Source organism: Chaetura pelagica, unplaced genomic scaffold (genome assembly GCF_000747805.2).
Source record: "Chaetura pelagica isolate M959 unplaced genomic scaffold, ChaPel_1.0 scaffold694, whole genome shotgun sequence".
NCBI lineage: Eukaryota > Metazoa > Chordata > Aves > Apodiformes > Apodidae > Chaetura > Chaetura pelagica.
In genome coordinates this window covers 12,889-28,250 of record NW_009953062.1, presented here as the reverse complement: position 1 = coordinate 28,250, position 15,362 = coordinate 12,889, and the positions used below count along the sequence as shown (strand labels likewise).

The window sequence follows — 15,362 nt, the reverse complement described above, 5'->3', positions numbered from 1 at the left end:
AATAAATTGTTGTCACAGTTTGACTCAGGTCCGACAACAATGCTCTCGATCCCCTCCCCCCCTCACCCAGGTAGGGAAGGAGAGAGAGAAAAAGAGAGAGACTTGGCTGGATTGAAAACTAAACTACACAGCTTTAATTAAACACTAATGAATGATATAAGAAAAAATATATACAATTATATACAAATATGTTCAGGTATGTGCAAAAGCCTCTCGCCTCCCCCCACCCCCAGCAACTCCCACAGCAATCTCCCCTGAGCTGGAACAGTCCTGAGAAATTCCAGAGCTGCTGCTGGAGAAAGGCAGAGAGTGATGGGTGTCAGGAGAGCTCAAGCCTAAGGGTCGACGGTGATGGATGAACAGAGTCCTCCCTGGACACCGGCCATGGACGGAAGAGAAGAGAAAAAGAAGCAGGAAGGAAGTTGTCTTCTGTGATCTCTGACCTTCCTCTGAGCTTATGTAGATATATGGAATGGAGTATCTCTGGCCCATTTTGCTGTCTGTCTAACTCAGCCTCCTACGGGGGGGGGGTGGGGGGGTCATAGATCTCCCTGCAGGGTCTGCTCCTGCAGATTAAAGGTGTGACCTTGAAGACCCAGCAGTTTGAAAAACATTCCATTGTCTTATCAGCCTAGCTAGAACACACTGTTGCTAGTTAAAAGAAAGCTCACTGAAGGAAAAACAATCATCAAAAGGATATAAGAAGACAGGACAGATTGCAGTGATCAGCTCAGGCAGACATTGATACTGACTGGCTCTGTTTTACATGTGACTGGCCCACTTTATACCCCTTTCTGTCTACCCTCCCCTTTGTTTCTACCTGCTTTCCCTTCCCCCTGCATGTGTCTTAATCGGTTTGTATGGATCTATTGATTCCCTTACCCCTCCCAATCTCATGTCTGGGTTCTCTCCCCTAGTTTACAATCTTATCAGTTGCAAAGGACACACTTCTCAGGTGGATGTAAAGTCATTAGGAGGAAAAATAAAAATAATAAATGGAGGTTGCTGTGGCAGTAAGAGTCCCTATACTTTTTTTAAATGTGTGTTTAGGCTTAAGGAAAAATAAAACTATAATGCTATCTCTCAAAACACTTCATAGGAATAAGGAGTTTCTCTTCTCTGTCAAATCTCTACTTGCATGTTACCTCAGTGGGTGGTCTCATTGGTGATAGTTTTATGACTATTCACATCTGGTTTAATTCTTCCCACACTTCTCTGGTGAGATGAATGAGAATTTGCTTGAGGATTCAAAGAGATGAACTTGATAATGTCATATGCAGGTACATACAAGCAGTAATCCTGTGTAACCAAACATACTGTCTGTGCTGAAATTGACATAGAAAGACAAGTTTGAAAGCCAAAACATTGCAGATAGGATTTGAAAATTTTACTTTTTGGTTTCCATGGTATTAGTAAAAGCATAATTACAAGGAAAAGTGAGTCTTAAAAGATACTAACATTAACAGCTGCATTTGAACACATTTACTGTTTTAAACCTATAGCTGTTAAGATATAGGATTAGAATGTGATTTAAAGTATAAGAATACATGTCAAGTGATCAACTCTGAATTATGTGTTTTGTGATTTGTGTAAAGTTGGTTGTGTTTGGTTTTTTTCCTCACTTTGTTGTTTCAGATTTGTCCAATATGTGCAGCATTACCTGGAGGGGATCCTAATCATGTCACAGATGATTTTGCAGCTCATCTTACACTGGAACACAGAGCTCCTAGAGATTTAATATCCTTTCTTAAGTTGAGGGAAAAGGGATAGACTGTTTTTTATCATAGCTGTAACTACTTGTTTTGACTTCTGTAGTCAAGTGGCTACATCACTTTTGTTTATTGTTTAGAATTGATGTTTAGTTACAGGGGATCTATATGTCTGAAATTTTTATATGTGTATATACTTATAAGTATCAGACTGTGAATTGACAACGTGGGTGTGTATTTTTGTTTTATTCCTGATAGCAAAACCTTTTAAAGATGTTCTTGACACCCAGCTGCTTCTTTGTGCACTGCAGTTTTTAACCTTCTTGGTAATTAGTTCTAATGCCATTTTGAGGATGGGAAAGCAGCAATCCACATGCAATAGTGTGTTATAGATAATTATGAGACTGAAAGCAGTAAATTTCAACAAAAGCAAATGTATTAGAGAATGCTTTGAACTCTTAAATTGAGTGATTTTAACTGTTTGATCAGTTTTATCACTATATGTCAATACGTAGTTTCAGCCTATTATTTGACTTTTTTTTAAAAGATATAATTAGAAGAGCTATCAGGAGACTTCCTAGGGATTAGAGCTGTCTTTCAGTTACCTGCAGATTGTAGTGATATAACTGCTCTCAATGACTGAAGAGCTCAAACTGTCAGTTTCTTTGCACTTTAAGTACCATTTTCTTTTGCGTTACTTGGTCTTTGGAATAGTAACGTGGCTAGTTTTTTCTGTACAAACACCTACTACATATTTTCAGAAGGTACTCTTACTTCATGGAAGTACAGGCCATCATGAAAACTCTCATTAAGTGATCTCTATAAATTATTTATCTCATCACCGTTTGACTCAGGTCCGACAACAATGCTCTTGGTCCCCTCCCACCCAGGTAGGGAAGGAGAGAGAGAACAAGAGAGAGACTTGGCTGGATTGAAAACTAAACTACACAGCTTTAATTAAACACTAATCATAGAATCATTAAGGTTGGAAGGGACCTTAAGGATCATCAAACACTAATGATACAAGAAAATATATAGAATTATATACAAATATGTTCAGATATGTGCAAAAGCCTCTCGCCTCCCCCCACCCCCAGCAACTCCCACAGCACTCCCCTGAGCTGGGAACAGTTCCAAAAAAACCCAGAGCTGCTGGAGAAAGCAGAGTGATGAGGGTCAGGAGATGCACAGCCTAGGGGTCGACGGTGATGGATAGATGGAGTCCTCCCTGGACACCAGCCATGGATGGAAGAGAAGGGAAGAAGAAAAAGGAAGGAAGTTGTCTTCTGTGATCTCTGACCTTCCTCTGAGCTTACGTAGATATATGGAATGGAATATCTCTGGCCAATTTTGCTGTCTGTCTAACTCAGCCTCCTACTGGGGGGTCACAGATCTCCCCGTAGTGTCTGAGCCGGCAGAGTGAAGGTGCGACCTTGAAGACCCAGCAGTTAGAAAAACATTCCTCTCTTATCAGCCTTAGCTGGAAGGCTCTGTGACTAGTTAAAAGAAAGCTTACTGAAGGAAAAAAAAAATCAATAAAAGGATAATTGGCTTAATCCTGGCTTAAACCAGGACACTCATTTTAAAAAAATACTCTCCTAGTGTAATTTGATAGTGTTTTTTTTTTTTCAGGGCTTCTTTAAAGAACAAAAAAAAGGCCTAACAACTCAAGTTCATTATATCTACTGCTATCAACATTAGAGGAAATGGTTTCACTTTGGTTGTGATCTGTATTTACATTTACATTTGTTAGTATTTAAATTGTCAGTCCCAATTACTTCCAATTGAAGTGGATGAGGTGTTCCATTAGCTTCTGGAGCTTTTCCTTCCCCTCCCATATCAGTGACATCAGATAACTTTTAATTGGGAAAGGTGTGTTTATTACTAACTATAGAAGAGCTAGAGAAATCAGAATAATTTTTTCAGTTACTGAGTAAGGCCACAGTGTCAGTCATCACAAATCTGATGGGGGGAGCTTTATAAATTGAACCACATTTTAAATAATATTTTAAATAATTATAGAAAATGCATGTGGAAGTTTCTGTACAGTGTTGCTTTAGAAATCAGTGTTGCCAAGTCCTCAAAATTTGATAGGGAATTTTTTTCTGGATTAGTTTAATGTGCTATTTCATTTCTTCTGACAGTTAAGACTAAAGGGAAGAAAAAGTTGCTAGCAGTTTAGGAAAATATATTGTCTTCTGTGTAGCAGAGTTTTTTAAGCTGTTTTAAATGGCTGCACATATTTCTTGTGAAGAATCCTATGCAGCCACCTCAAGATATCAACTTTATTCTTGGATACTGGACAGCTCTTTAAATTTCAGGTTCTTTCTTAAACCATTTTCAACTGTTTTACTGTTTAAAACATTACTTTAGTCTGGACAATCTAAATGGTTCTAGCTTGGTTGTTTTCACTATATGTTTACAATGAGTTAAGAGTTCCATATTCTTTTCTAACCTCAGCATAGTAGGGTGAGACATCAATATACTCTTAACTAATATTTAAGTAATGTTGTTTATCTTGAAAACACTTTGAAAGGTGCAGTTACCAAGCTTCTAAGATCCTTTTCTAAATGAGACCAAGACTGGACTTTTTCAAAGGATTTACTTTAAGGATGTTCTATTTATCTTATTTCCCAAGTTTACTTTAAACAAATCCCAAAATGGGGGCATTTTTCTGTCAAATGTAGCTATGGAAAGCTTCCCAAGCTGCATGAGAGCAGTAGTCAATCAGTAAAACATTAGTGACAATGTTTTGTCACAACCAATATGTCCAGTTTCAAGAGATTCAAAGGACGAATAAACCAATCTGTACTAGACAACTATATTCTGTCCCAAGGGAGATTTTTTCTCCCCTCCTAAATCCTGCAACTGAAATACTATAGCGTAGTAGATTTGAAAGTCAATTCTTCCTGAAAGAATTATCTGGATATTCTTACTTGCCAAAAGAAGTCTAATAATTTTTCAGTCTTAAATTTATCAACTCAGTGATATAATGAGGAAATTAATTCTACACCATAATTGTATGTTGTGTCATAAGTATATTGGGCACCCAGTCTGATAAAAATAATAGATTTTATACAAGTAATAAGCATGCTATTTTTGAAAATAAGAAAAATTGAGATAAGGTGAGCTAAAGCTGCTAATTTAAAAACTGGAAAAATAAGATATGCCCAAGTACATTATTTCCTAGCTTAGCTAATTGTACTAGTGCTTCTTAAGATAAAAGGAAGCTTTAATTAGACTGTCTTGGGACATATGTTAACACTGTTCTGGGAAAGATCATCTTTAAATAATTTGCTGATAGTCTTTTAGTATGTATGAAAAAGCTTATCTTTCAAGTCATAGCTTTTATAGACATCTAAAAAATGTGAAAAGTAAAGTGAAAGGGCTTGTTTTCAAAATTGATGCAAATGGAATTTGTATGGAGAAAGTGAGAGAAGATGAAGCAAAGGGGTATGACAGAAGTGCTGAATCCTCCATTGACCTTCAATTCCTTGAAGACTGGAGTAGGTGAAATTCCTTGGATAAAATGCAATAATTACTGTGTGTTCTAGGTAAGAATGGCAATAAAACTTTGAAGATTATTTTCAGTATTTAAATACCCTTCTTTCCCATTTTTTAATTTGAAATCTTTATGTCTCTTGAGTAATGTTTTCTGCTGAATATGCATCATCAGTTTAAATTACCTAGTAGAAAACTTTGATCCAGAAGGCAGGAAATCCATCCTGACATTTTTTTACACATGATAAAAAAGCCTGGGAAAGATGAATAGGTCTGAATGGCAACATAGCTATGATTGCATTACATTTATAAAGTTGAATCATTGTTCTATGAATGAAGAATTGTGTGTTGCCTGTTTATTCCACCCTGTAAATGTTCTTGCTGTTTAACACTGGATAGCAAAAGACTTTTCTTAACTGTTTGATTACGATGAGTCTAGCGGCGTTCGGCACGTACGTAGAATGTTTCACCCAGGCCGGGGTTTGGGAGGCCCCCGTGCACGTAGATCAAACATGCACTTTACTAGCAGTTCCACTGGTGGGCTCTCAACTTCTCAGAGTTCATACTCTCCAAGCAATAGAGAAACCATGGATCCTATAGCTGGTAAGAGCCGTAACTACTGATTTTAGGTCAGAGTCCTTGAATAGATTTTGAAACAAAATCCAATATGATAATAGTTATCTTGTTTTTATGTTTTGAAAAAAAAAAAACTTTCATAAAATGTCGTAATTGATGCATGTTTACTGATTAAAAGTATCTTTAATTGGATTGTTTGCAGGGATTGAACCTGGAACTTTTAAAATTAAAAATACTGCCCCTTTAGCTTGTGCTCTTAAATTTAGAGACTTCTGGGCTCATTCCCATGACTGACCTGTTCACAGGTGGTATTAAAGAATAGTTGAGGTTGAAAGGGACCTTTCAAGATTATCTAATCCAACCCCTCTCAAGCAGGGCCATGTAGCACAGGTTGCCCAGGACCATGTCCAGTCAGGTTTTGAGTATCTCCATGGATGAACTGTACAACCTCTCTGGGCAACCTCTTACAGCGTTTGACCTCCCTCACACTAAAAAGTGTTCTCTTGTGTTCAGATCAATTTCATTTGGTTTTTCCTATTACCTCTTGTCCTGTCAGTGGGCAGTACAGAGAAGAGTCTGGCTCCCTTTCCTTCATTCCCTCCCATCAGGTATTTATATACATTAATAAGATTCCTCCCTCTTGAGCCTTCTCTTATCCAAGCTAGAGTCCCAAGTCTCTTAGCCTCTCCTCATATAATATGTTTGTATGTATTTTTAAATGTAATTGTTTCTAACCACCATTACCTGCTTCAATGCATCTAGCTTTAATTTGACATGTGCATAGAGATGAATCTTAATTTTTTTTAGCACAAACCAAGTGCTGTACTTAAGTTCATTAAGATGAAATTAGTTCAATTGGAATATTATCAATAGACATTTAAAATGTGCTCAGTTTACTTTCAGATTACAGTTTGGATGACAGGTTTCCTCATTTTTAGGAGGTCTTTTAACTCTTTTAAAATTATTAAATGCCTGTATTTTAAAAAGCATTTTATATAGAGCTGAGCAACAGCCCTGACTTAAGGATATGCAAGGCCTCAATTCAACCTCAAGCTGATTGACACAAGTAACTCACAAGATGAAGGAGACTGTACCCTTGCCCCTGCTCAGGGCAGAAGGAAGAACCTTCCCCTAAAGTGCCCCTGCATAACAAAGATGATGCTCTGGGGTTGGAGAACAAAGAGCATATGAGTGTGGAGAACGGTTGCGGAAACATCCTGACAGCCGGTAGCCCCCCGGTACCGGCCCACGACAATGAGTAACGGACAAAATCCAGGAAAAGCCGACCATGCAAAAACTTGATCCAACCATCTACCCGCATTAGAACCAATGCTACCAGAAAAGCATGTAAAGTATTAGTAAATGGAGACTCCTTACTGTGAGGCACCAAAGCACCCATTTGCCCTCCAGACAATTTCCCTAGAAATGTTTGCTGCCTACCAGGAGCTCACATTTGCAGTGTCACCAAGATGCTGCCGAACTTGGCAAACCCTACATATTATCATCTCCTGCTATTCCACGTAGGGTCCAATGATACTGCGATGAGGGAAAATTAGAACCATCAAAAGAGGCTATGTGTAACTCAGAGCAATGATAAAAGGATCTGGAGCACCTGCGGTGTTTTCCACTTTCTCAGACAAAGTAAGGGGTTCAGGAAGGAGGATCCAAACTGAACAAGTGAATGCCTGGCTGCATGGCTGGTGCCATACTCAAGGTTTTAGCTTCATGGATCTACCTTTGAGAAGCTGAGTCAGTTGGTAGCTCATGGGATTCACCTGACCAAGTGGGGCAAGAGGGTCTTCACTAACAAGCTGACCAGACTTATAGGGAGGGCTTTAAACTATACTTAGCAGAGGAAGAGTCCTAAGCACCAGACAAGAGCCAGGGGCTGCTGATGTGTTAGGAACCAACAGGGAAACACTTATGAAAAGCCTCAAAGGATTAGGGCATCTTCCTCTAAAAAGTGACAGGGTCAATAGCCCAGCATGGCAAAGTAAGGACCACCTGGTAGAATTAAAATGTAAGAGGGCGTGTTGGTTTGGTGTGGCACAGTTTTGGTAGCGGGGGAGGGACCACAGGGGTGGCTCCTGTGAGGAGCTGCTGAAAGTTCCCATGGCTCCAAAATCCAGCTCCACCTCTGGCTAAGACCGAGCCCATCAGTGACAGTGGATGTGCCTCTGTGATTAACATATTCAAAAGGAGAAACGAACCGATATAAGACCTGCAGGGCAGAGGAGATGGGGAGATGAGAGCAATGCTAGAGTAGAGATACCAAGGTCGGTGAGGAAGGAGGGGGAGGAGGTGCCTGAGCAGAGGTTCACCTGCAGCTCATGGTTAGACGTCAGACTGCCTCCCTGCAGCCCATGAAGGACCATGGTGAGAGCAGATGTGGACCTGCAGCTGTGGAGGACCCCATGCCAGGGGAGGTGACTGTGCCTGAAGCAGGCTGTGACTGTGTGGGAAGCTCACGCTGAAGCAGTCTGTTCCTGATGGACTGCACTTTGTGGGAGGGACTCATGTTGGACGTGTTTGTGAAGGACTCTCTCCCATGGGAGGGACCCCATGTTTGAGTAGGGGAAGACTGTGAGGAGTCCTCCCTGAAGAAGAAGGAGCAGCAGTAAACAACGTGTGACAAACTGGCTGTAAATCCCATTCCCTGTCCCCCTGTGCCACTGGCAGGGAGGAGGTAGAGAAATCGGGAGCAAAGTAATTTGGACCTGGGAACAAGGGAGGGGTGGGGAGAGGTATTTAAGCTCTGGTTTTTGTTTTGTCTTTGTCTTGTTTGCATCTGATTAGTGATAAATTAAATTGATTTTTTTTCCCCAATTTGAGTGTTTTGCTTGTGACCATAATTGGTGAGTGAACCCTCCCTGTCCTTGTCTCAACCCACAGGCTTTTAGTTGGATTTTCTCCTCCCCATCCCACAGTGGGGGAAAGGGTGAGCAAGTGACCGTGTGGTTCTTTGTTGCTGGATGGGCCTAAACCACAACAGAGGGAAATCCATAGGCAGTGGAGCCAGGGGCATGTATCCTAGGAAAAATATAGAGACACTGCCTGGATGTGTAGAAATGGGACCAGGAAAGCTAAGGTGCAGTTGGAGCTGAATTTGGCAAGAATATTAATAGCTTCTACAGGTGCATTTGCCAGAAAAGAAAGATTAAAAAATAATGTACCTATCCCAAATAAATCAGACATGCGAACTAGCGACAACCCATATGGAGAAGGTGGAGGTACTCAACAATTTTTTGCCTCAGTTTTCAATGAAAACATCTCTCACACCCCTGAACCTCAGGGAAAGGACTGGGGGAAATAAGTCCCTCCCATTTTAGTAGAAGAAGAGGTTTGAGACCACCTGAGGAAACTAGATATACACTGGTCCATGAGATGCACCTCAGGGTCCTAAGGAAATTGCTGAAATAATTGCTGAGCCTCTCTGCATATTTGAAAAGTCATGGCAATCAGGCAAAGTCCTCAGGAACTGGAAAAAGGAAAACATTATGACTATTTTTTAAAAGGGTAATAAGGAGGTCCCTGGGAACACCCGACCAGTCAGCCTCACCTCTGTGCCCAGTAAGATCACTGAACAGATCCTCCTGGAAGCTAGGTCAAGGCATATGGAAGGCAGAGAAGTGATTCAAGACAGCCAGCATGGCTTCAGCAAGGGCAGATTGTGCCCAACTAATCTGGTGGTTTTCCACGATGGAGTGACTGCATCAGTGGACAAGGGAAGAGATACGGATGTCATCTACCTGGACTTCTGCAAGGCCTTTGATATGGTCCCCCACAACATTCTTGCCTCTAATTTGGAAAGATATAGGTTTGATGGAAATACCATTAGATTGATAAAGAACTGGCTGGATGACTGTACCAAAGAGGTACAGTCAATGGCTCACTATCCAAGTGGAAACCAGTAACAGGTGGTGTCCCTCAAGTGTCCTTACTGAGACCAGTAGTATTAAATATCTCCATCAACGATGTACACAGTAGGATTGAGTGCATCCTCGGCAAGTTTGCAGACAATACCAAGCTGAGCGGTGCAGCTGATTCGTTAGAGGGAAGGGATGACACACAGAGGGACCTTAACAGGCTTGAGGAGTGGACCCATGGGAACCTCATGATGTTCAACAAGGCCAAGTGCAAGGTCCTGTGTCCAGTGTGTGTCCAACTTGGGAGTCAGCAGTGCAAGAAAGACATTAACCTGTTAGAGAGGGTTCAGAGGAGGATCACAGAAATGATCAGGGGTCTGGAACAACTCTCCTATGAAGACAAGCTGAGAGAGTTGGGGTTGTTCAGCCTGGAGAAGAGAAGGCTCTGGGGAGACTTTATTGCAGCATTTCAATACTTAAAGGGGGCTTATAAGAAAGACAGAAACTTTTTTATCAGGGTTTGTAGTGACAAGACTAGGGGCAATGGTTACAAAGTGAAAGAGAGTAGGAATAGATTGGACATAAGAAAGATGTTTTTTAAAATGAGGGTGGTGAGACACTGGGATAGGTTGCCCAGAGAAGTTGAAGACATTCAAGGCCAGGCTAGATGGGGCTTCAAGCAACCTGATCTAGTAAAAGATGTTCCTGATCATGACAGGGGAGTTGGACTAGATGATCTTTTTAAAGGTCTCTTCCAACTCAAACCATTATTTGATTTCTGTGCCATATTTTGGGTCAGGTTTAAGAGAATTTTCAAGGGAAAGATGTCTCATTTTAACTTCTAACAATTATAGAGGCATGTTGTTAGGATTTACAGATATAATCTGTAAGTATTTTTTCAACTTTGTGCATTCTGTATAGAGGTAAAAATTAAAATTGACCAAGAAGTTGATTTTTAAAAGAGCTATACTTTGTCCTAATGTAAAATCTTAAGACATCAGTCTTACACTTGTATAGTGAAAGGTGGTGTCAGGGAAACTTAAGAACTTCCTGCACTTCTCTAAGTTCCTTCTACTGTCTGCCTTTGCTTCAGATCCTGGAAGGACATGAACGTTTAAACTGGAGCTTCTTATTGTTAGGCTATGATTTCTTGAAAGGGAGTGAACCAACTTAAGAGTGTGCTGCTTTTGAAAGAGGAAGCTGCAGCTTCAGTTCTGTTAAACTGTACTCAAAGTGATCTTACAAACAGTAAGGATAAATACATTTGTCTTACCTGGCAGTGTTATAAGTCTTCCTTCGTATTGAGGTAATAATTAGTACATACTACCAGAAGTTAGAACTTCTGCTTGTAACAGACCTGTAAACATGATTTATTTATTTTTCTTCTTGTGGTGGTTATCAGTAATTAGTGAAATAATTATTATTGGTAGTTAATCTTGATATGATTAGCTGTGCTGATTAAAAGTGACTTGAGCATTTACTGTTGGCATTCCAAGTGTTCCTGATGCAAAGAGCTATTGCACTGTCCTTTATTCCCCTAAGAAAATCCTATTTTCAAAGGATTATATCTTTAAAGTAAGATGGAAGGAACATTTTATGACCTGTAATAACAACTTGCAACTTTAATGAAGGTTGGATGAATAGGGGAACCAAACAAGCTATTACTTCTGCCCTCCTTGCATCAAACACAACAAAGTAGTACTTGCAACTTTCTGTGGAATATAATCTGTAGTAAATCACTGAGCAATAACTTCTTATTAAGGCTTATTTTGGGAAATGGTTAGCATGGACAGAATTTGACACAATCTTGAAATTTGGAAGAAAGGAATCCAGGTTAGACTTATTTATTTCATTTTCTTATCATTAGAATTTATCTTTTTCCAGCAGAGGTTGAAAGTCTCACAAAAAGCCCTATTGTGGCAAAATGTTTTACATATAATACAACATTTGAAAAGCCTAGTGAATATTTTCTAAAACTGTCTGAAATTATGCTGTTTGTCATTTCTCCAGCAAAACTTCCCTCTGGAATATGCATTGAAGGTGCATGGGGGATATAAAGTCACCAACAGAATTGAAGTGGCTTCTTAGTCAGTAACTATTTTGACTTGTGGATAAATTTTTAGAGAATTGTTACACAGGATATTGCTTATATGGTACTCCCCATAAGTTGACTCTTATTGGTTTTTTAAAGTTTTAAGCTTTGACTTTCATATTTATGGACATATTTATGGTGTTGTGTGATGGGTATTTAAGCAAATTTCACTGTAGAAACTTCTCTCTTTTCTGGCAGAGCTTTTATCTCAGTTATCAGGCGTGAGACGTTCTGCAGGGCAGCTCAATTCTTCTGGCCCTTCTGCTTCTCAGTTACAGCAGCTGCAGATGCAACTGCAGTTGGAAAGACAACATGCACAGGCAGCAAGACAACAGCTGGAGACTGCACGCAATGCAACTAGACGCACTAACACAAGCAGCATCCCCACTACTCTTACACAATCTATAGCAGCAACCAATACATCTAACACAGAAAGCAATCAGTCAACTATACAGAATTCCCAGTTTCTTCTTATGAGGTAACTTGATCTGTGAGTTTAACTCTTCTGCCATTTCTGTTTTCCTTAGTCATATTATGGACACAGAGTTCAGTGAAACTACTGCCAGATCCCTAATGAAGTTTGGAGTTGAGATACTATGCTTTTTGTTGCATTTGAAACATCTCCTTTTCAACCCTGCTGTGTGTTTGTTCCTAGGCAATGGATAAATATTACTTGCTGTTTCTCATTTTGAAGAGAAACAGAGGGGATATTACTTTGGCAAACTGCTTGTTTGCCCTACTACTGATAAACAAGAGCCTTTACAATAATATGTTTCAAATTTTTATGCTGATAATGTGAGGGGAGAGAACTTAAAAGGTAGTTTCGTTTAATAGGAAATTAATATTTAATGAAGGCTGAAGGTTTAATAGAGGTTTATATATAAATATTTTGGATTTAAAAAAGCAAATAAGGAGTGTGCTATTAATAAGCAGAATATGTATCCATTTCAGAAAGTATAGTTAGATCCTAGAATTCTATAGAATAGAATAGTTTAGTTGGAAGGGACCTACAATGATCATCTAGTCTATTCTGCTATAGAAGAGTTGTCCACTCTCCCTCCAGCTCTTTTAGGAAATTTGGAATATTGATCTTCTGGATTCAAGGGGAGGGTTTTTTTTTTCAATTAGATGTTGAGAAAGAGCACAAGCATTTAAGCAGTCTCTGTTTCTAGAAATCTGAGTTGGGACAAATTATTGCTGTCATGCTGATTTTTGTGTGAATTTTGTGATAATATCTCAATCCAAAACTTAATATCTTTGATGAAGGTATCTGCAAATGTCAGTCACTGATCTTGTGAGCTAGGATAGAACTGGAGCAAGCCATTTCCTTGCTTCTATTAGATGATAGTGCATGCAATGGTAAGTGAAGTGAATGATGCACTGTGCTTGGGAATCTCTGGGCTTTATGTGTGTAGTGATGTATTTTGTGTCAGGCTTACATTTAGAAGCTGTCCTGGGGACTAAATGAGCACTAGAGAATTTTAACACCCCTTAAAACAAACCCTCTTTGAAGGAGAAGAAACTTCAGAAATAGCTATTTTTTTCCTTCGGCCTTAGAATCCACTTCTATGAAGTTTTTTGAAGCACCTAGGAACAAGTTTGTTAAATGTCTGTATTCTTGTATCAGGAGTGCCAGGTGTTGCCAGATCTGTACATGTCAGAAGAAGTGCAGCAGTACCTAGGTTGTTTCTCAAAGGAATGGCTTTCAGATGTTATTCAGCATGCATCAGTCTAGCTGTTTAGGCAATTAGTGAAAGCCCATTTTCTTGATTATACTACTAAGCCTGTCTTCTCTCTTTCTGTGATGCTATGCAGATTGAATGATCCTAAGATGTCAGAAGCAGAGCGTCAGTCAAAGGAAAGTGAACGGGCAGACCGCAGCTTGTTTGTTCAAGAGCTTCTACTGTCCACTTTGATGCAGGAAGAAAGTTCCTCCTCAGATGAGGATGAACGGGGAGAGATTGCTGATTTTGGTGCTATGGGCTGTGTAGATATTATGCCTCTAGATGTTGCTTTAGAAAACCTAAATTTAAAAGAGAGTAATACAAGAAATGAGCCTCCTCTTTGATGGCATCCCACTTAGCAGACAATGTCCTCTGTGCTGTATTTGCCAATGAAAGTGGACAATAACTATCTTGGGTTTGTTTTGGTGATTGTAATTTCAGGTTTGTCACTCTTGTTACATTGTGTACATTCACAGGAAAAGAGAAAAGATATATACAATAATCATTTCCACTTAACCAGTTTTTACTTTTAGCAGGTAATATAGGTTGCAGTGAGGAGAAAAAAGCTCTGCGTCCTGTAGCTTGACATGCAAAAAACTCTCCTGATACTCCACATTCAAACTGAAGAGTAAAAAATGAAAAATCTCTAATGAAGCTGCTGTGTGTATTTATGAATATTAATGAATAAAAATTGCTTGGATGGTTTACCTTAACTACTGCATGGGTTTTTTTTGCAGTGTGCATGAGTTTTAGTGACCATGTCATTTAAAAAATGCAAGTACAAGGAGTAAAAATATAAAATCCCAAAGCTTTCCTATTATTCAAGTCATATGACAAAATAGAAAATAATATATTAATGCTCACTAGCAGTTTGTGGCTGTGAAGTAGCCTTTGAGTAACACATGACCAATGACCTTTTTATGTGTTCTCTCTGCATATTAATGTAAACTCTGCAGTGGACTATATTTTTGCTTCCAGAGTATGACATTTTGCTATATCGTGACTGCTATGTTGCCCTATTAGACGACATGTCCATGTAGAATCGAACTTTGTATTCATCTGTAGGAGACAAAAAACAAAGGCCACTACTGAAATCTACCACAAAGGGCTTCTGTGTGCCCTAAACCCAAATTTTGTTCACCTTTCTTTAAAGTTTTCCTTTTTGTGTTAATTATACTTTATTTAGGTGTAAATGATTTAAATATTCACTGTTGGGGGGGGTTTAACCTGGATTATGTTGTCTTAGTTCTAAGCCTTCACAGTCCTTATTATTTTTAATTATTTATGTATTTGCTTCATAGTTTGCAGAGACTCCTTAGTATCAGGAGAGCTTAAGGATTTGACTTCCCAGATTTCTTCATATGTTGCAACTGAATTCTTAATGCTAACTTCCTATCAACCTTCATTTATTGGATTTTTGGATTATGTTTCTGACATAAAAAATAAAGCCTTTTTAATTGAGTCATGCTACCTTTTTGCCTATACTGTTAATCCTATAGATTTTTTTTGGTATGTATTATTATAATAGCCCTAAGGCAAGGGACAGCAAGGCTTTAGTTATTTGGAATGTAAGGTTAGTTTGTAAAGATAAAAATGCACAGAATTTATGAAAAATTAGGCTTGAAAACCTGATGATGTTCCCAAGAGAACTGCAAAATGTGTGTTAATGTAAGATAATAGCAACAAAATAACTATGCCATGGGTTGACATTTGAATTCCATTCTCATTTTCTCAATTCACAAATTCTGATTGTTTCCATTTAGTACTGTATTAGTACTGTTTTTCTTTTAGTCTCTGCAACAGAAAATGTTTTAAGGTAAGTTTTTACACTAGTCTTCTGGTTATCTCAGGAGTTGCCCTCAATAAAGATTCATTTTTGATTGCTGAGACGAAC

General features: G+C 39.0%; 1 protein-coding gene across 1 annotated transcript in view; it reads left to right on the top strand.

The window, feature by feature from the left end:
• The window catches only part of LOC104387887 (E3 ubiquitin-protein ligase KCMF1-like), a 102,557-nt gene extending 88,376 nt beyond the window's left edge, over positions 1-14,181 (top strand). Inside the window, exons 5-8 of the mRNA XM_009996682.1 lie at positions 1,636-1,737; positions 5,639-5,813; positions 11,943-12,222; positions 13,560-14,181. Of these exons, the coding sequence (XP_009994984.1) occupies positions 1,636-1,737; positions 5,639-5,813; positions 11,943-12,222; positions 13,560-13,812 (810 nt within the window). The 3' untranslated portion in view covers positions 13,813-14,181. The remainder of the gene's footprint in view (positions 1-1,635; positions 1,738-5,638; positions 5,814-11,942; positions 12,223-13,559) is intronic.
• The last annotated feature ends 1,181 nt before the right edge of the window (positions 14,182-15,362 follow it).